Source organism: Toxoplasma gondii, chromosome II (assembly GCF_000006565.2).
Source record: "Toxoplasma gondii ME49 chromosome II, whole genome shotgun sequence".
In the NCBI taxonomy this organism is placed as follows: Eukaryota; Apicomplexa; class Conoidasida; order Eucoccidiorida; family Sarcocystidae; genus Toxoplasma; species Toxoplasma gondii.
Window position 1 is genome coordinate 1,886,195 of NC_031469.1, and position 20,596 is coordinate 1,906,790.

The 20,596-nt window shown below is 52.1% G+C and overlaps 4 protein-coding genes across 4 annotated transcripts in view; 2 read left to right on the plus strand and 2 right to left on the minus strand.

Annotated features, from left to right (window-relative positions):
- Positions 1-1,321, plus strand: part of TGME49_297643 (hypothetical protein) — a gene marked incomplete at its 3' end in the record, with an annotated part of 1,814 nt that extends 493 nt beyond the window's left edge. The window contains exons 2-3 of the mRNA XM_018782325.1: positions 276-379; positions 1,080-1,321. Of these exons, the coding sequence (XP_018638368.1) occupies positions 276-379; positions 1,080-1,321 (346 nt within the window). The remainder of the gene's footprint in view (positions 1-275; positions 380-1,079) is intronic.
- Positions 859-4,635, minus strand: TGME49_297647 (hypothetical protein). Its single transcript, XM_018782326.1, has 3 exons — positions 2,898-4,635; positions 2,168-2,461; positions 859-1,667 (listed from the first exon to the last, which is right to left on the minus strand). Exons 2-3 carry the CDS (start codon positions 2,427-2,429, stop codon positions 1,045-1,047), a joined length of 885 nt encoding a protein of 294 aa, XP_018638370.1. The 5' UTR covers positions 2,430-2,461; positions 2,898-4,635; the 3' UTR covers positions 859-1,044.
- Positions 4,636-6,550: 1,915 nt separating this feature from the next.
- Positions 6,551-16,067, minus strand: TGME49_297650 (Ser/Thr phosphatase family protein). Its single transcript, XM_018782327.1, has 9 exons — positions 14,586-16,067; positions 13,537-13,692; positions 12,850-13,069; positions 12,382-12,527; positions 11,709-11,868; positions 10,844-11,013; positions 10,101-10,323; positions 8,647-8,732; positions 6,551-8,464 (listed from the first exon to the last, which is right to left on the minus strand). Exons 1-9 carry the CDS (start codon positions 15,081-15,083, stop codon positions 8,168-8,170), a joined length of 1,956 nt encoding a protein of 651 aa, XP_018638371.1. The 5' UTR covers positions 15,084-16,067; the 3' UTR covers positions 6,551-8,167.
- Positions 16,068-19,277: 3,210 nt separating this feature from the next.
- On the plus strand, positions 19,278-20,520 carry TGME49_297660 (hypothetical protein). Its single transcript, XM_002371145.2, has one exon. The coding sequence runs from the start codon at positions 19,728-19,730 to the stop codon at positions 20,226-20,228; it is 501 nt and encodes a 166-aa protein (XP_002371186.1). The 5' UTR covers positions 19,278-19,727; the 3' UTR covers positions 20,229-20,520.
- The last annotated feature ends 76 nt before the right edge of the window (positions 20,521-20,596 follow it).

Below are 20,596 nucleotides of genomic sequence, written 5' to 3' on the forward strand. Positions count from 1 at the left end.
AGGCTCACACTTTCGCTACGAAAAGACACGGATGTTGGCATTTCAATCGGCGATTGTTGCTCTTTTTGCACCCGAAGAGTTGCTTGTCTATGTATCCTGCGAGATCGCTGCAGGGAATGCCTGGCTGTTTGTGGGAGGGAAGCGGGAACTGGTCTCTGGCGAGGCTACTTAAGAAAGGTCTTCGCTTACCGGATCTAAGGTCTCATCTGCTCTTTGCGGCCGTCATGTTACGGCCGCGCTTACTCACGCACAGACTCTCCTCTACTGCTGGCGAGACGAAAACATGGATTTCTTTGCCACAAGTTCTTCTCTGAGTTGCTTGTCAATTATTTGTGCTGCGGTTTCCCAGAAAAGGAGAAACCGTTCACATTCGAAGGAGGTACGCGGTAGGGACTCGCAGCAGCCGTGTGATTATTATAGATCGATACGTTGTTGTTTCGTGTCGAAAGAGACTTGGCGGCAAAGCAACTCGCACACACAAAAACAGATGCGAGCACCGATCGCCTTCTAGAGGTGCCCTGCAGAAGTCGCACGAAACGGGACTTCAAGGATGTCGCATGTTACGACAGCGCGAAGGCAGTTTCTCCCCCGAGACTTTCAGAAGCACAGGCGGACTTGGGGAGTGTTTCATGTCGCTCCACGTAAAAGATCGACCACTTTTTTGTGCGATACAGAACGGCCGCGTTCGTCGGGAAGCTGCCTTTGCTGGCAAGGCCTTCCAAGCAGTCAACATACCACACTCTTATCCTGGGAGACAGAGAGTGTCACGAGTCGAAGACTCTTTGCCTCGAACCGGAAACTGTGCAGCTCTTAGCTCTTACGTTACGCGCAAACTCATGTGTTACAGACTTTGAGAGGGCGCAAGAGAGCAAAGACAGCGCAATCAAGATTCCGAGAAATCCCTCAGTGTGTATTCATTGCACGGGCAGATCGCCCCAACCCATGATCTGTCGATGCTCTTAACGTTCTCAGTGCCGCCTCTGGACGGAGGTTTTCCCGCCGTCTTCGACGTGGTGTGTGAGAGTCGCAAAATCAAATGCCCGATTACTCCGATGCGTTCGTGCGGTGTTTTTCAACAGGGAACCGACCTACGACAGCGGCTGCCTCCCGAGAACTCAGTGCTTCAGTCAGTAGACAGTTTAGAGTGAATCGCACAAGGAAAGCCGAGCACAGGAATGTTGCGTTTTTTGCGAGGCATTGTCCTGATTCTCTACTTCTCATCCATTGTATAGCCCAGCCAAGACAGAGAGTGTCACAGGAAACACGCACACTCAGTCTCGCCGGCTTCAACCGGTGGAAACGTCTGAGTGTCTCCGGATGACTGCGGCCATACGCGTTCAGGGTGTTCGCGTGGCGCATCAGAGACAGAAATCCCATCACATCTACTGGTGACCGCGCTCCTGTATGGGTGACGAGGCTCCCGCTAAAGGCCAGGGGCAAGGGATAGTCGAGAGACGGATCTGGGGCTTCGTCAATCTTTCGAGCTTTGTGAAACGCCACCAGGCGGGCTGTCAGCTCGAGGAAACAGAACGCCACGCTCCACACAGACAGCACATGCTCAGAGGCATCCACGAAACGCGAGAAAGAGGAGATTCGCCTCGTCTGGAAAGCCGCAGACTCGAAACTCGAGGTAACCGTTCGCGACCGATCCACCATGCCAAGATGCTCTGGAAAGTGCAAAGCAGAGAAGAGGGTCCGAGCCAGCAATGCGTCAAAGGCAGAAACAAACACCTCGGGGCCTCTCTGCACTGAAAGAGAACGAGGCGAAACCCAGGTGCGACCTCAGCAGCGAAGGCGACAATCGGCACAGAGGCCTCTCGATGAGAAAGCAAATGCTTGCCGGTCTTCTTCCACACGGAGAACGAAGATCTTGGAGCAAGCAACTCAGAGAGAGGGGTAAAGCTGGCGCTGCTCCACGGAGAGCCTCCTCGGAACCGTATTTGAGAAACAGATCTAGGAATCCCGCCCAGATGAGTGCAGTGCCGCAGGGAGAACCGTGGAGAAAGAGAGACGCAGTAAGAAAGAGAAAGGGAGAGACAAAGAAGTCGAGGAGGAAAGAGACACAGCGAGGCCAGAAAGATCAACAGAGAGGGGGCGGAGAAAGAGCCGCAGTCGGAGCGAGGGAGAGAAAGACATGGAAAGAGAGAGAAAAGGAGTTGATCCTTACCGAATTCGATGGCATCGGCTTCGCGAGCTGACACATGTCCTACGTCTCTCTCTGAGATGGCCACAGCTACCTTTGCAGCGCCGAGGCAGACCATCACGACGGCAGATAACGGGTGGAGGGACCCTCCACCAGAGGGTCCTGCGACAGGAAGCATCACCGTGTAGAGCTTCTCCAGTCTCCCATCCCTGCGCATTCGAAAGGTTATCGATGGCTGAACCTGGGCAATATGGCCGTGGTTGTAGTATGCTTCCACGCGAGTCATGCTCGACACAGCGCCTCGCGCGTACGTCGGACCTGAGTGCATGCAGAGAGACGAGAACTCGACTTCCGAAGACAACCGTCACGACAGCAGCAACGTCCTGGCGAAGCGCGAGCCGCAGAGAAGAGTACTCAGCGGAAGAAGCGCACATGCGTCGGTTCCTTCAAACGCGCGCCACACACCGCGGGGCTCCATTTGCACTACATGCGGGTGGCGCGTGGTGGTCTCCACACAAAAGAGCGTTGGGATCCGGAAGAGAAAGAGACTCCAGACGAAGACGAGGGGGCCGACTCGGAAGGAGAAAGACGCAATTGAGTAAAGAGATGAGACACACAGAGAAGGAGAGCGAGAGAGGAAGAGAACGACGGAAAGGGAGAAGGAGAAAAAGCGCAAGCAGGATACAAAGCGAGGAAAAGGCACACAAGGAGAGACTTGGAGACACGGAAGAAGCGTAACGTTTTCACTTCCTACCGAATTTTGGAAAGCGTTTCCCCCACGTAGAACCAGTTCCACCAAAGCGAAGATCCTATTTGTACACGCGTCGCCTTCAGGTTGTTTTTTCATAGATGAGCTCTCGAATACACTCGAGACTTCTCTGGAGATCCTTTGTGTAGGGAATTTCTCCTGTCGCAGTTTGAGTCCTTCTAAACACATCTACAGACTCAACATTCCCCCATGATCTCCGATGTGTGGTGTGTCCCGCCGCCCTTCGCGAGATTTTCTTCACGGCCCGTCTTGCCGTCTGTACAGGCGATAGTTCCATCGCGTGTTTCTTCAAGAAGGACTTCGCCGGTGTTTTCTCTGAGCAAAACTTTTGATTTGTTTCCTTTGCTGAAGGCGAGAGAAGCGACAGCAGAGGCGACGTGGATGGGCCGGGAACGCGAGGTTCTTCTGCGGCTTTCCGGGAAGTCTCTTTGTTCGGACAACGTCGAATTCTGACTGAGCTTGAATCTCTGGAACTGTCTCCGGGGTTCGAAGTCGTCTGCGGTTGCTGTCCGTTGAAGGTCGGTAGCTGTCGCGGTCTCGACACTGGAATTGATGTCGAGTGCAGCGGAGCGGCAAGTGCTTGTCATGCAGAGAGGAAGCAGAAAAGCCGCGAGAATCAAGCAGCCCGGGAGAGATCGAAGCGAAAACGATGCGTCTAGACGGCGCAGACGCAGGCCGAACGAGGCAACGAGACAGCAGGAACCTGCCCGCGGAGAGCAGAGAAACGAGGGAGAGGGTGGAGACTGAGAAGGTGAAGAAGAAAGGAAAGAGGAAGCAGTGGCGGACACAAAGGTCTGAGAACGGGGACGGGAGGAATGAGAAGTATGCGAGCGTCCCTCTGGAGAGATGCCCGTCGCCACGACGCGAGGCGCGACGCCCGCGGGTCTGGAACCCATCACGCCCCAACGGCGGCTTTCAACGCAAGGGTTGCCCCTTTTTCGTCAGGAAGCGAAGGCGAACTCTGCAGAGTTCTGTAAGAATAGCAGCCTGCGGCACTGGGGAAGAAGCACAACAGAAAATGCAAATATATAGAGAGAGCAAATAGAGAGGTACGGATGCCGATGCAGAGAAATGTGAACGTGAATCGACAATGGGGGCCCTTCTCCTGTTGAGCTGTGTTTCACTGGTTAAGGGAATCGCATAGAAACGAAGCAGGGAGAACAGACGAGGTGGCAACTCCGAGACGTTCAGGGCGCAGGTCGCGTATCGTTCTCAGTCTTGGCCGCGCTCGTTCTGGGAGGTCGGCAGCGTTCTGTTCTGTCTCCCTGCCTCTGTTGAAGAAAGCAGTTTCCTCGGTCTGCCAGTTTAAACAGGCGAGTTGAGTTCTTCAGAAAAAAGAATCCGTCTCGGCCGAGACGGTGGACCCGCTCAGCTTCTCCTCGCGTTTTTCTTATCTCGACTGCCTCGTTGCAACGTCGCCGTGGGCCCCTCGATGTTGCCTTTCGGCGAGGCATGTTTCGGCGCGTGTCCTCCAAAAGAGCGAAAAGAAACCGTACACTCTTCATGGAAAGGCTGGTACGGAACGGCTGCTTCCATCTGCCCATTTTTATATATCTCAGCGACAAAAAACTCGGTAGTGGTAGACCGTGGTCGATTACTCCTCGCTGGAATACTCGGTAGAGACCAGGCGTGCAACGCGAGAGTCGTCGGGAGTCCATCCTCGCCAGAAAAGCGGGAAATCAGTCCTGCCTCAGAGGCGATTTTCCCCACGACGAGAGTCCCGACCCTTCTGGAACGTGGTTCGTCGCTTGGTATCGCTGCTCCGAAGCGAAGGCGGTCGCCCCGCTGCGTTTCAAACAGCGAAGAGTGCTCTGCCAGATCAGGTGTCCTTCCCTTAAAGCAGGGTTTCCTGCATACCCTCTCGCGCCGCCTGGAGAGTGCCCGGCGATCGCAGAGCCTCTTCCAAGGCAAGGGTGGGGAAAAAACAAGAACTGAAGCAGCATGGAAGCACGCGGATGGTGAAATGGAAGCAGGTTGAGCCGCTGCATTCGAGAAAGAAAAAGGGGGGAAAGGAGTTTCGAGGCCTTCGAATTTGCCAGAGAAGCCGGGGAGGATAAAGCCCGGTGACTAAAAGGCGAAGCTCAAACAAGCGCAGGGTGCCCTTGGAAGAGTTCGCGTTGCAGTCCGTATTCAGGAATCTGGAAAACAGAGGCGCCACACGAAGTTGAATACGCAGGAGTTGTTGCATTTTCTCTGACTTGTCGTGGACAAGTTTCATACCGCGGTGTGGCTTCTTTTTCTGGAACAGCTAGGTAGTTCCTCGCATCCGCCTTCCCTATACTTATGAGTCGGAGCAAAACTGTCGGTCACACGGACAGAGTCGCAAGAAAGCACCGCCCCGGAGACGAGTTTTCGACGACAGCGTTCAACTCGTTACACCTTTGTTGGGGTCGGAACTTACTCGTCTACTCACTTCGCTGCTGCACGCTCGTTGGAATTCCAGTTGCCGTTCACAGAACTAATAAAAACGTCCGTCGAGACGCGGCAGTCGGGTCAGCTGGGGAGTTGATCTCACCAGATGGGACGGCGTTCTCAGGACCATGTTACTGGGTACTGTCGTCATGCTGAATAGGCAAGATCCCTGTGGAAGCACACGTTCTTTCTCGCCCTTACCATGATGTGGAGGTAATTAACGAGAAATCCCGGGTGGTATGATGGACTAACGGGGTGTTAGACCGAGCCTGCGTTAGAGTTAAATGCATCGTGGACGATTGCATATTGATTGCTCAGAGAATTATCAATGGCGAATTCCCGTGTACGTGGAAAACAGTGATTCGCGAGGCATCCCTGAAAGTTCAACTTTGTGAGGACTCTGGTCGCTGATAAGCAACGAAGTTAGACGAGCGCCACGAAAAGGAGACTGGTTCCGAGGGGAAGGAGTCCGTTAGATTTCCTGATGAGGACCGACACAGAGCGTGCACACCAAGGAACAAAACTTTACAACAGAGAGTGAAACTGAAACAACTCCTGAACACAAAACAGAAAGGGCGTATCAGAAGAGTTAAACGACTCGACGGAGCGGCGTGGTCTTCCCCGTCACCTGAGAATGGGGTGGGGAAGCTCTCTTCCCAGCGTCAACGGCTTCTGGCTTGTTACCCGCAACAAAACGTCACCACACTTGCCTTGGTGATCAACTTTGGAGTGGATCTCGAGGAATGCACGGGGTAGAACCGGAACCAAAATAAAAGCCGGGACTCGCGAGGAGGCAGAAAGCCTCCTGGGTGGCGACGTGTGCGAAATGTGTACTCAAGTCTGAAGCAGATTTTTTCAGAGCTTAGTCGACTGCAGTGAAGCAAATTCAAGAAAAAGTTCAATTCGTACCTCCTAAGAAAGAACTGCACTGGCTCTTTCACCCGCCGTGGTCATCTTCAGTACCCAGTGTGTTCCGTAATGTTTCTGAATGTGCTTGTCTCTAGGCGAACCATGCTACGTAGATGTATCCAAACAGTGCCTATGCCTTAGAGTAATCCCACGTCTCAATAAGTGTTTTTCATCCAGAAGATCACTCTTACGTAGGCGTACAGAGCGAAGAATCCAGGAAAGCGTGTATCTGTTGATGCGCACCATCACACAGTCGATGATGGCACACGTTTGTTTCTGTTTTTCTTTGCAGCAGCGGCAATCAACCAGCAGGTGTTGGGGTTTCACCCGGACTCTTTCGGAAGTTCGAGTTGGGACTTGAAAAAAAACAAAACGGCAAATAAAAAATTGCAGTCAAACAATGCCAACGCCTGACTCAAAAAATCCAGGACTGCGGACAGCCGTTGCTGTGACAGTTTGTTCGCGTGCACCAGCAGATGCCGGACACAGTCGCGAGCAAATGGAAAACCCAGCAGGTCGCCGTTCACGTGCCAACTACGGCAGAAGCCGAAGGCTTCGTGGACAAGGAGTTTGGCGTCCCTCAGCGCTTGCTTGCGCAAAGTGTCCACAGTTGACACAAATTCGCCCGACGCGTAGAACCTGCAGGCATGTCTCTCGACGCCGTCGCCATGGGCGCTTCAGACATGACGAGATAGGAAGACGTAACACGAATCAGAAGTGGAGCGTGTGCCACCTCCGTTGTTTTCTGCTCGACTGACACAGACCAGAAACCTTGCGTAAAAGCACACAGCCGAGGATCCCAGACAAACCCAGTCTGTACACGGATCACGGGACTCCAAAAAGTGCCATGGTCAAGATTGAGGCAGTGCCGACTTTTTATCACAGCCTGCAAGGCTGCTCTGTGCCCTATCGCTTTCCGTTCGAAAAAGCGAAGAGCAACCTGCCGGTGCCATCCCTTTCAACGTCAGTTTCATTATTTTCGATCCACGGAAGTGACGTGGAGCGTTCGCCAAAGGCCCATCCTACAATGACGAAATACCGCACCGCAGAGAGAGGCACTTGCCCAGTGAAAGGATCAAACTTCCGAAGGGGCTTCTTCCGGTCAACTTGATGGGACTCGCGTGAGATACGAACACAACCTACTGCATGAAAGACCGTACCGCAGTGCTCCTTCGGAGGTAACATGAAGGGAAAGGAAACGCAAGAAACGCTGTATTCCTGCAGCAACCGAAAGCACGCCATGACGTAGTGCTTTTCTGTTCACTCTTTCCGGTCACGTGCTCAAACGGGAACTCACTGTACCTGGAACAGTTGGACACACGAGAGCAAGCGAGGAGTGGTAAACTCGTTAACCTCGAATCAAGTCGTTCGCTGACCCATGGACGCGATTCTCCGTGTGAACGGGAAGAATCAGGTCGCTTCGCAGGTGCCCCTTCCCAGGCCCCCACGGAAACCCGACAACGCGTACTCTGTCCAGGGGTAGCCTCGCCCACAAGTGACTTTTAGAGAACTTGACTCTTCTTGAGCTTTCGACGAATGCACTTTCAGTCTCTGCCCGAGACCGGCGCCACCTAAATTCCCTCCTCTCGCCGGTAAACCCCAAGGCTCTCACGACAGAGCTAAGCCACAGATAATGCACTGAAAGGCTTTCCGCCCAACAAGCGCAGGCGCGCCTACTCGAAATCCTTGCTTCCTGAAGGGCCTTCTCTTGCCGGGCTCTCCTCCGATGGCTCGCGCAGAAAACCTGTCACTTTTTTTTCAGGACGTTCCACTCCTTGGCGCAGCCAAAAAACGCCTAGGTCGAACCCCACGTCCCACAGTTTCCCTCGTTCTTCTTCCATTTTTTGATTTTTCAGAAACACTTGGAAGTGAAGACATGCAGAAACTCCAGAGTGCAACTCCTGTGTCTTCTCTCTTTCCCTTTGTTCCCTCTCTCAACACCCAAAAATTCTCTTGGTTTCCCAGGGGTCTCCCTTGCTGCCACGCGCCTCGCCCTTTTCTGTTAGGCAGTTGAGGTGTCTCCTTCCGAGGCTTCGGGACTCAGAGACCAGGCGCCATAACTGCCGCCTCCAGCCGCGCCGCCCAGAGGCGTGTTGCCTCCGGGCGTTGTTTTCTGGACGTAGACCAGCGGCTGGCCCTCGGCTGACTGCTGGGGCACCAGGCGCGGGCCTTGAAGAGATCTGCGGCGCATCGGAGTCGGCTCGCGGGCTGCGCCAGAGCGTTCTCCCTTTCTGAACGAAGAAAGCGAGAACGGCTGAGGACAGCGCTTTTCGCAAGTTGCGAAACAGCCCTTCCAAATCGTCAGGAAGAAGGCGACCAGGAGGCGCCGAGTGCAGAACACCAGCACGACCAGACAAAGCGCAGCGAGTGTCCCCATCAAAAAGTATGCGAACGACGGAAGCGATTGACGAACCTCGAAGGGCACGAATGCGTAGGGGCCTATGTACACCCGGCGAATCGCTGGATACAGGGGGATTTTGTGCTTCTCTTTCTTGGGGGCTGAAAAGTCGGAAAAACACGACAGACTCTGCGAAAAGAGTTGGAAAGGAAAAGAAACCGCCTTCACCCACGATAAGCCACCTTTTCACACTCGTGAGACGAGGCGACCAGAACACATGCGCAGAGAGACAGGTCGAGAGAAAACAGAGACAAAAGCACTCAGCGAGGAGTGGCGAGGTGTAGTCGTTCCTTCTATATTACCTTAGGTGGTGGAAGTTTAAAGAAAACCTGCATCGTATACCATGGATGAGCTACTCTCTTACAGATGACGACCAGATTCGCCCCAAGCTTTAAGTAAAAAGCGGTGTTGATGACTCCAGCTTCCAAGAAGATACGCATACCGGTAGGACTCCGTGGAAGTACGAAGGGCCGTGGAAGGAGCGAGTGGATGAAATGAACGACGGAAAAACACGGAAGATATGGAAGTTACGGTCACGATGGAGGCGACACGAGGCCCGCGAACCAGTGTTTTCTTCTTTAGTCAGCTTCGAAGAAATTAAAAATAATCCCCTTTGACATCCATACGAATCGGCCGCTTTTTCGAAAAATTTGCATGAATCCTAAGAAAATCTAGATGAACCTTTTGAAATGCTGTTGAAATAGAAAAACCTCGAGATATTAAGGCATCGGACACAAACAACAGTCCACACACGACTGATTCGGCGGCGCAGCACAGGTACGATATGAAGTGGCGTCGCACACCAGCGTTGAAAAAGCTCCTCGTGAGATTTTTGGCTGAGTTTGAAATCTACAGGGCCTGGATGGCAGCACTGGACTCATGCAGGCAGATAAATATATCCTTGTTCGAATGGTCCGAACGGTCAAAAATGCTCCGGCGAAGAAACGTGGACTAAGAGGTCCGAAACGAAACGAGAAAAAATCGGAAACGAGAAGTAGGTTCTCCTCGTCTAGGCTCGACCTCCAGTGTCCGTCGAGAGAAACGGTTTCCCATCTCTTCTTGCTTTCAGCTGAATTGATGTCACAACTCTGGTGGTTTCGACCCTTTTGCTACGAGGTGACAGCAAGGAGGATCCTTTTATTGCACCGCGAGCGGGACCGACGTGGACTTCCTTTGATGTCACAGGCTACTGAAATCCATTACATTCAGCTGTCTCCTCTTGCCTTCCAGTGGGAAAGTCCTAAAACGATTGGTTTCTGTTCGTATCTCATACTGCCTGGAGTCCTTTTCAGTAACCTAGGAACTGTGGTGTCTCCGTTTAGTCGACTGGAGCTGTACAGCCTTTTGCCGCGCGCGCAACATTTTCTCTCTCCTCCAGAGTTTTGGCAAAAGTGCGAACCCTCCACTTGAACGAATCGCCTCTCTGCCAGTCGTGTTTCTGTGTGTTGCGAATCTGCCTGGTGGCTTACGTGGAAGGATGCCAGTCCGGTCTTGGCGCCTTTGCGAGGCTGTGAAGAGAACCTTGCCATCGGCAGACACGAAGCCGTGGTGCAGTTCTTCCTTCCCCAAAACGTGGACGGCGACTCCGTGTTCCCGGACGGAAAACAAACAGTCCTTTGAAGGAATCGGGTCCCGAGCCGACAGCTTGCTCCCCGTCCCACTGATGATGTGCGTGGTGTTCGCGTCCGGTTCCTGTATGCCAACAACCAGCAGAGAGGCAAACGCAGCTGACAAGTAGCATGTCCACCCTAGCGTCTGACGAGTCGTCTTCGCTCGCTATTGAGGCGACGGAGGATCACGCAGTCACGCAGATCCACCGGATGCGCCTACAACGGAGCCGACGAGACGCTAAGCCACCTTTACATTTCGAACAAGATGGAAATCTAGCGTTTTTGTGTTTGTATTGTGTATAAGCGGCCAAGCGTCGGCCGCACAAGCGCGTTTTAGGCTCCACAGGAAATGGACTGCGACGCAGCTTGCAGAGGAGAAAACGAAAGCGACTCCACCTCGCAGGCGGGATCAAGACCAGCGTCACCCAGCTACTTTTTCTGGGGAGTATGTAAACGAGTTGGACTATTTCTGGTTTAGATCTGGAAGATCTTTGTTTCCCGATTCTAAGGTCTACTGTGTTCTTCATGACCATCATGCTGAGTGCATCAGGTACAGTGGTCTCCTGCGTGTATTTACAGAACCCTTTCTCTTTTCTGCGTACCTGAAAGAAACTGAGTGCGTGCTCGTGTCCAGACAGAAAAGTGTCTACTTTGTACTTTCTCATCAGTTCCGTCAAACGGACTGCGAAATCCGAAGGCTTCGCGTTCCGCACGCTGTAGTTGACGACGGGGTGGTGGCCGGCGATAAAAATCCAGTCTGCTTCTCGCGTCGCTACGGACGCAGAACGGGGACAAGCAAAGGACAAATAAAGACTTCTTGGATCTCGGCAAGACAACGAATCGGTGAATTCCAAGCAGAAAGACCAAAATGCAGGCGATACAGAAACAGACGCGCAACGGCTCGGCGTATGTGTGCGAGAACGCGTGTCTACTCAGAGTTCGCAGTTACCCTGGACTAAAAGGAACAGTTGCACGATCACCCTGCGACAAGGTCCAAACCCCCTGGCAGATCTGCCCAGTGCAGAAAACAAAGAAAAGAGGGAAAATGAACTCGGTGTTCCTCAGCACACACATTCGCCTCGAGGTGCGCAGACAGTCGACAGCGACCCACGGAAACAGATGCAATGAACTTTCGCGGGTCGCGAAACCCAAGTCTTTGGAAACAAGGGCGGAAACCTGGCGTACCAGACAACAACTGAAGCTACACTCCGTTAGACAATACAGAGCCAATTTCTGAGTTTTTATAAACAACTTTTTCCGCAGATAACGGCAGGAGCAAAACTCCCCGTAACACATTATAGAAGAAGACGCCAATGGTTCAATAGAACGTTTTTCTTTAAGTTGATAATACGAGATGACGGTTTGGTTCAGGACTTGAAAGTCGTTGGTTCCGCCTCCAGAGGCGGGATTTTCACACAGAGATGTCTACACAGACAAAGGTTCGCAAAGAGATGCAAAAGGCCGTACCTGCTTTAAGCGTGTCCTCAAGAAACTCAAGGTGCCTGTAGTACAGCTCGTCGCGCGGAAACCTGTAACGGATCGAGGACGACTTGGAGCCCTCTTCCAAGAGAAGCACCATGGAGTCGATGTAGATCGTCACCACAGTCACGTCGGTCTTGTCTTCCTCCTGTGCATGGAGCCGGCATAAGTCCGCGACTTCACTGTAACGACACCAGGGTCTTTACACTTCCGAGAGATCGCAGACGAAACATTTACCCCCACACTCCATCGGAGTCGATGGCGAAAAAACTGTGACCTATCTGCAGTTATATAAATGTGTGTTTAAGTGTGTATAAATGTGTCTGTACGGCTGTCGAAGAAAAACGCAATGCCTGGAGAGGTGCGCTGTTGGACCAACAGGCCGGCTCGACACACGAAGTCTGCGTCGCCGAGCCTTCGTTCCTCGAGTCAGTACAATGAGAACTAGCTACGCAGATATCTCCGAGAAGCCGCAAAGCCAAGCGCATGCAGTTGGTGTACATACACAGAGAGACACCCAAGATAAGGCTATTGTCTCTCGGAGGTCGACGTAAAACGCTCGATAAAACCAAGGAAGCAGTCGGAAAGTTGTCGCAGCGAAATTCAAATGTAGACGAGACAGAAAGAGATAAAGCAACAAAAGACTGGGGACTGAGCGTACCGTCGAAACGAGAGAAATGTCGGAAATCGAAGCACCCGTGACGAACGGATTCTTCACATGTCTCGGCACATTGCGGAAGACATGGCGCGTGAAATACCAAAAGTTCGGCAAGCGCCATCGCGGACCATCCAGTCCGTGCATTTTTGCTGCAGCGAGACGACATCAGCACAGAGACACGGTAGGAAATCTCCCCGAGATGCAATTTGCTTCCTTTTGACCACCCTGTTGAGTCATTCGTTGTACCAATCTGCAGTGTGGATTTGGAAGCCGTCTCCTCCCCAAGAACGAATGCGGCCTCCTACTTCGTCTCTATGAGACATAATGATTCATGCGCGTTCTCTGGGAAGAGTGAAGAAAGGCCCTAAAATGGCAGGCACCCGGTTTAAATTTTGAATACCGGTATCTGTTCACAAGATCCCAGTTCTCCTTGACGCGTCCGCTTCGCGAACTGCCGCCGCCTCGGCCTACTTGTCTGGTCAAAACTGTAACGGAACTTCTCATGGTGAATCTTCATCCACGGTAGCATCGCCTGCATCTGATACGTCTTGCTAAGCTGAGGTCGAGAGCCGTCTGTTTTCTCTTTTTCTGTGAAATTCAGGTGCTCATTTCCAAGGCGAATGCACCGATCGATCTGCGCGTAAGGGTCGAGGTGATAATCGTGGTTTCCGAGCACGGGGAAGAACGCAACCTGAAAGAGAGAGTTTGCACACAGATGCTTGTTTGTCAAAAAACACGCTGCACTGCACTGTATGCACTTGACATGATGTCAAGACATGAAACCGAGAGGAAGATAATGGACAGAGGCTCGCGAAGAAGGAACAGTCCCCACGAACGGCGAGACACGCGGTTAAAACAGTCGAGCATGCAGACGGTCCAAAAAATACAGTTCACGCAGAGACCAGAAGAACAAAAAAGAACAAGATCGCCACGCTGCACCCACCCCGAGTGTCTCCGGGAACAAATCTCATTGTTTCCTTACAAACGTTCATCGACCTCCAACTGCCACAACAGAACACATAAATAAAGGCCTTCTGCCTCCTGTGCCAACGAGACGACATATATATATATATATATATGCATGTGCGTGTGTGTATTGTGAGACACTGAATAGCATGCATCGAGGCGGTCGGGTCGCATGATGAACTGTGTGCTTGCCTTTTGAAGAGACGGAGCGCCGAAAGGAACCTCAAAAGCAGATTGCCACAACGGGTCAACCGCAGAGGTCACTCCATGTGGATACAGGTTGTCGCCAAGAAGATTCACGAATTTGATGTCCAGAGCGACACTCAGAGCCGCGAGGCTTATCCCACACTGCAGGACACGGAAAAGATAGAGACAAACCATGAAATGGTTGAAAGGTATCCTTTCTTTAGAACTTGTCCCAGTACACTGAGGCGCATACCGTTGTCCTCAGTGGCTTGACACGTTCACTTTCGGACGATGGAGTACGACAGACTTGGAGAAGGGTCGTCCAGAGGCACTCTGCATGCACAGTTTCGTCTCTTTCTGTTCAGAACTTGACAGTCAAGACATCTTAGACGTCCAAGTTCTCTACCGCGCATGCCTATGTATACATAAAGGGGAGTCGGGGATCTGCACACCGTAAGAGTAGGTGAAGCGACAGTTTATCCTTCACAGAAGGTCACCACCGGCGACAAGGACGAAACGAACACAAGAAATTATTTTCTGTTTCGCCGTTTCCAGCGAGGCTTTCAACATTTGAAAACGCAGGGAAAGCGACACTCGAATAGCCAGCTCGGTGGCGATGACATATGCCACAATGGGCATGTGCATTTACTCAGGAGTCATATTCAGTATCCTAGGTACTATAATGTCTCTGTTTATTCGATGTGAGTTATACAGTTCTGGTTCGCGGACCATTAGTACAGAGACAATATCTTCTCATAATGTGATAATTATACTACATGGTCTAGCTATGATCTTTATGTTCTTAATGCGTAAAAAAGCGTTCATCCGGTTACTAAACAGGTGCCAGGCCAACAACAATCCGATCCGTGTATTCCGAAGTATGCAGCTGAAGAGCCACACATATCCTGATTAAAGAATCCCAAAAGAGGACCGACACTAAAGTGACTGGGTTGTACAGCAGCAAGTGGAGAGAGGCCATTATCAGAGTCACTATCGTTCCTACAGAAAACTCGGTTGTCTGACTTCGGGGCAAGTTTTCAAAAGAAAGCTGTTACCTTCGCTTGGTTGCTATTGGCAGCCCCTGTATCTCCAATGGAGGCAAACGCCACGCCATTGGGTGCCTCAAAGCTCCTCATAAACGCCTCCTCTCTATCGGAGCAGCAGAGACCGTGCGACGCAAAGGCGTCCAGGGTTGCACCCTCATCGTGACGCGCCCCCCTCACGCCGCTCCTTTCTCCCGTGACAAGGGAAGGGAATAAAAAAGCTTCTTCGCGATCTGGAGGGGCCGGAGAAGAGACAGCAGCAGCCGACGCGGAAGAAGGAGTGTGCTGACATGCACACTTTGCAGAGTCTCTGCCGGAGAGGAACAGAGTCGGAGGCGCAGCGAGCATCGCGTCGCTCAGTCCCGTTGTGTTCGAGTAGAACGGAGGGAACAGCGAGCGAAAGGCAGCGACGGGCGAGACAGAAAGGAGCAGAAAAAGCGAAAGGAAAACGCGCAAGAAGCAGCGAAGAAAGGGGAGGCGACAGCCTCCGTGCCGCCGCACAACGCTCATCGTTGTGCCAGCGAGCGTCTAGTCGTCACGTTTCTTCAGGTGTCTAGACACCGTACAGAACGAGTGACCGTAGTTCGTCTGAGTGTATTCCGCAAACAAACGACACTTTCTTGTCTGCGGCAGTTACGAAGGGTAACTGGAGAAAAGCGACGCGCAACGAGCCGAAAATAACGAACCGCGACGTCGTGCATCCAGAAGACAATGCGGCCCGGTCGATATTCCGTCGGAAAAAAACTCCAGTAAACGAGAATTAAGAGTGGTAAGCGCAAGGATCGGAGCGGAAAATGGGCACGGATTCAACAAGGGACTCCGCCTCTCAAATTTACTCGTCAAAGCGACAGAGACTAAGGCCCCACACTCGCGTTTGGGTAGTCCGTGCAACGGGAAAATGACGGTCCCAGAAAACAATGAGGGGAACCGCGTTAGCGCTAAAAGTTGAGACAGAGTCCGTTTCGCTTCATATACCCGTGGCAGTGTTGTGGGTAATCCGATTCAAAAGCAACGCGACCGTGCAAAGACGTAAAGGAAGCACGGTCGTCGATAAGACTGATCCTTCGGGACGCCAGGGTTGACAACTTCGCCTCTTCTGAGAACGAAACGGCGGCAGGGCACAGGTCACAGAGGGCAAAACGACGGCGAATGAGTCAAGCGGAGGACTGGCAGCGTTAGAGAATCTATTCACAACATCACACAAGGGGAAATAGCCACAGATGGTGGGGGTGAAAGTGTCGCTTCCGAAGAAAATGCACAACAAGAGGCGGCTGCGGTCCACAGCCGGAAGGCACCATGCAGTCCTACCGCCGGGTTTACCTGATGCGCTCCGGGGGGACGAAACGAGCAGGAAGGCGAGAGAAACGCCCGAAACGACGTAAGCTGCAAGTATGGAAGGCAGCTTTATCCCAGATGAGGAATAGGTGACGGAGGCCCAAAGCACACTTGGAGAACACTCTCTTTCGGCAGGGTGCCTCGAACAAGGCCTCAATGCTTCAGACTAAGTTTTTCTTCTTGGAGCAAAAGGCTGGTCCGCGCGCAGGCCGCGAGAGACGCAGGTAACTGCAACGGCCGGATGCGTGGCGCCAATTCGCCGTCCAACAAGCATTCGCAAGAGAGTCATCTTAAGCTCAAGTGGGACGCAGTACAGACCGTACAAAGAAAAATGAGGCCCCTCTGCGCATCTAGAAATCGATACCGGATTACACGTTTCAGACGCTCAGAAATTCCCGGCTGAAGATCCCGCTGTGTATTTGACCCACATGTCCATGAGGCTTGAAAGCGACGAAACGTTATCGAGTATCTTTGACAGCATCGATGTCCAAGCTCCACTACGTTGAACCTTTGGACTGAATACGTGTGAGAGCTAACTCAGTGGTGTTGCCTACTTGTTTTGACCTATGTTTGTGGCCTGCCCATCCATGTGTCGCAGTCCCAGATGCTGAGGAAGGGGAAAGAATTTTCAATCGGTCCCCACTGTAGCGAGAGATGGCCTTGGCGCTCCTGAGCTTAGTGCTGCTTCCCTCTAGGTTTGGGAGGATTCCCCACTATTGAGGCCTACGATCGAGATCCAAACGAGGAACATCTTGCTGGCAGTGACTAAGGAGGCTTACATTACCGTGGTGAGAAAAACGAGCTGATTTGCCCTGAAAAAAGCCACGAGTCAGGCTCGGAAATGCCCGCAATTCGGAACCCCCTTGTCCTGCAAAAAGTGGAGGAAAGCTTCCTTTCCCGAATGTCCGCTCTCTAGTTCCTTAAAAAAGTATTTTTTCAAGACGTTTCCACACGCCTGTTCTGTGAAGGAACGCCGAGTATGAGTTCTTAGAACGGTCGTGCAGTATTGAAGAAGACACATGTTGTGCTGCAGTACGAACACTGAGACCTTGGCCCTTACGCGGTGCCAGCGACTAGTGAACCTCTGAAGGCGGTTCTAGAGGAAAGGAAAAATCTTGTAGCCTCGCTCTAAATCCTGTTCGACGTTGCAGCATTTGTGGGGACGCAGATTATTTGCAGAGAGTTGTCTCCTTGCAACGTACTTGCAACACTACCATGTGGTGAATCTTTGTCCAACGGGTAGTACTGCGGAGTTGAAGTGTTTAAGCGTCACCCTGTTCTGGTTCTGCCGCGACGCACCGGTATTGCTGCAGTGGGGACTGCCAGATAAATCGGGTGAGTGCACTCTACAGCTGAAACATTGCTGCAGTGGTGATTTAGTTTCTACCGCGATAGTTGCCGATCATGGGAATCCCAACAGGTAAGCTACTTCTTCAGTAGAAATCATGCTGAAGCCCGAAAGAGGTAGATCTTCCTCCGCGTTGTGATACCTGCGGCGAGCATTCATTATCAAATTTGACAGCTTTTTACATTTGGGGCATTCCAGAGTTTAACACGTCTCCAGATCCGCTCCATGGTTCTGAGCTGTGGGGGTTTCTAGCATCCTTTCCCCTCAGATGACCCCTACCCAAGAGGCGGACCAGCATCTCACCGTTGCTAGTACTTCACTGAGACTCCAGACCGCAGCTTCGTGTAGAAGCTAAGCACCCTTTCGCTGGGTTTTTTTTTGTATCTTCTACCTGTGTCGACATACATTAGACTGAGTGACGGCTGCAGCGGAGAGCTACAATCAGAAGACGAAGCGACTAGTCCAGCTAGATGGCAAGGACGCGAGACTCTGTTACCGGGCAGGTAGTCGGCTGCCGAAGATGGCACTGCTGCACCAGTGGAAGAGAAACAAATTCGACAAGACTGCCTTGTCCGCTAAACAGACCTACAGTTTTCTTGAGTCAATTACAGAAGCATACCGCCATGTGCAACAGTAAATCACTGCCAAACACAGGCTCAACGGTGAACGACCGCTGGGGGAAACTAACACAATCAATGCGTTACGGGGCTTTCGAAGTTTGGGGAAGTGTCGGAAACTCCATGTGAGGTCGAGATCCGTGGTGCTTGAACATTCAGACACGCCTTCCCAGTGTGTGCCGATAGAAGCATGTTTGTTCTACCCAATCGACAAGGCAAAGAGCAGCAGGTCGGAGGGTAACTAGCTCTTCGGTGGAGTACTTGCAGACGAGCAGACTTTACGCGTTACTGAAGACTTTCCAGGTATCGACTACCGAGATAATGTGGGAGCAGAGGGGAACCGTACAGAACAGACACTGCGTTGCTTTTACGAGGCTGGCAAAGCTGGTGCCAACCTCACGCGCCGGTACAAGCAGAGGGAGACCGCTGAGCAGCCACAATCGCATAAGACTCGTGTAAGCAAACAGCAGATGGTACAGCTTCCACCTGGCAACTGAAAACTTGTCTGTTTCACTGATCGTGGCAAGCCAATCTGTGCCATTGTAACCTCATGTGGGGATGGGAGTTTTTGTGGCCGCCGTGCCGGTTCTGCGTGGGGCATGCAGGAATCCAGCCACACGACTCGCCACCTTAACTACTTCGAGGGAATGCTCTAGACGCTGTCTCCAGTAAAGATTGCAAGGCGCAAAGCCCCGAAAAAATAATCCAGGGGATCTGCCCAGTGTGTGCACTGGACAAGACGGGTATAAATTGTTGGCCGAAACCGAAGGAGTTTCTTCATCTATCTTGCAACTCCTTGTGGCAATTGATTATCTTGGCGATGGACTGCTGAGTTGCTGAAGTGTCGGCATGGCTTTGTGTTGACATTTTTACTCCTCTTTACATCCCCTTCTGCAACTCTTCTCTGAAGTACGGTAATCGACTTGAACTGGGCGGCCAGTATGGAGGAGCTCGACTTATCACAACGGCAGCAGTATCGGTAAAGGTCTAGCAACAGCCCCTTCACAATCACTTGCCCGAAGGTTGTCCGATTGAGACATAGTGCAGGATTGGCTGTGGTAGGACGTTATGGAACGCCAGATCGTATGCAGAATGGCAACGGAGCAGTCGCGACAATCTTCGTCGAAGCGACCAGCTGAGCCTGACCGTGACAATCCATTTCGTGTTCTTACAGATGATGAGGTGGGCACATGTGTCTGTCGTACGCCTCCTGTGAAGCGGGGTCGGGGCGTCGCGCTAAGAGAGGAGAGCTTGCTGTCGCTTTCTCGGCTTCGGATGTGTGCGACAGTGAACAACTGGTTTCGTGTCTGAGAGGCTGAGAGGTCGAGCACGAACGCCCACGGGGCCTCGTTTGGAGAGGAATGGCTCCGAGGAAGAAGCACTGGCAACAAATGCGAGTGCGTGAGGCAAAAATGTCGTCTAGTACTATTGTTCATTAGTCGTTCTGTGAAAGGAGTATCCATTCACCTAGGCATCTGTACGTATGCTGTTGCCCTCTGTGTGGCTCATGCGTACTGACAGATTTTCGCTAACCGGGAACAGAAGAAACGTGAAAAGGAAGAGGTACGTTCTCTTGTGCTTACCATCGACGTAGCTAACTAAACCGGGGCACGTGCGCCCGCTCATGGCCTTCTAAAGCGCAGCGGGAGGGGGCAAACACCAACAGTCACATTCTGGAATTCCAGACCTGCACTCCAACCTCCTGCGTAATTGATGAACGCGAAAAGCTGCGCTAGCTTTTGATTGCCAGGGGAGAGAAAGGAGGCAATAGTTTGCCTCCAGACACATGAAACAGCAACATCCTTCGTGACTCTCATTCGGGCGACGGAACTCAAGAGGAGTCGATTTTGCCGCATGCAACTTCTGCAGGAAAGACGAGCCACCCAATTGCTGCCTTTGTGGCAGCGATCTACTGCAACAACACGATGTCGTAGTATACGGCGGCTAAGAGATCTGGAAGACAATGACATCCCGAACCACGAGGAAAATCAGGATGTGGTGGGGAGTGCGGTGCTCGCAGCCGGTTCTCCGGCTCTTCAACATGAGACCGAGAAGGGAAGCTCGACAACCCGAAATCCCCTAGTTCGTCAGGAAGCTCCTCCTGAAAACAGTCAAATTTCAGTGACAGAAGGCGGAAGTTATTTGGATGACTGTGACGAAGGCACCAATGACGAACACGGTACTCAGTTAGGCGAGGTGTGGGCATACGGCTGTGCAGGTGATTTTGAGAACGATGGTGAGGAGGATCCAGAATCAGGAGTAAACTGTCTTCACTCAGAACCCAAAGGATGTAGAAGTGCGACGACTGAAGGCAATCCAGAAGAACTAACAGCAGAAGAAAATGGAGTGTGGTAAGGGGCACGCTTGTGTCTGTCGAAGGCTCTGCAAGGGCAAGGATCCGCCACGAAGCTAGATGTCAACATGCTGACACAACCATTGACTGCTATGACCGAGCTTCTTTCCTCTCAAAGTGAAGGAGAGAGACTTTCTCTTAGCCGGCACAGAGCATTACGACGATGGCCAAACCATGACTGGCGGTGATTTGGTAGAGTACGAATTTGTGTGTGTACAGCTTCGTATTGCCGGTTCCGTTGCTGAATTTTGTCGTCAGCCTGAAAAGAAACAACTGTGTAGCCGTTTCGCCCTTCCGTGCAGACCAAACTGCTTTTCTGGTAAAGATGCATATCACTTTTACCATGCGGTAGACAACCACCTTGACAGTG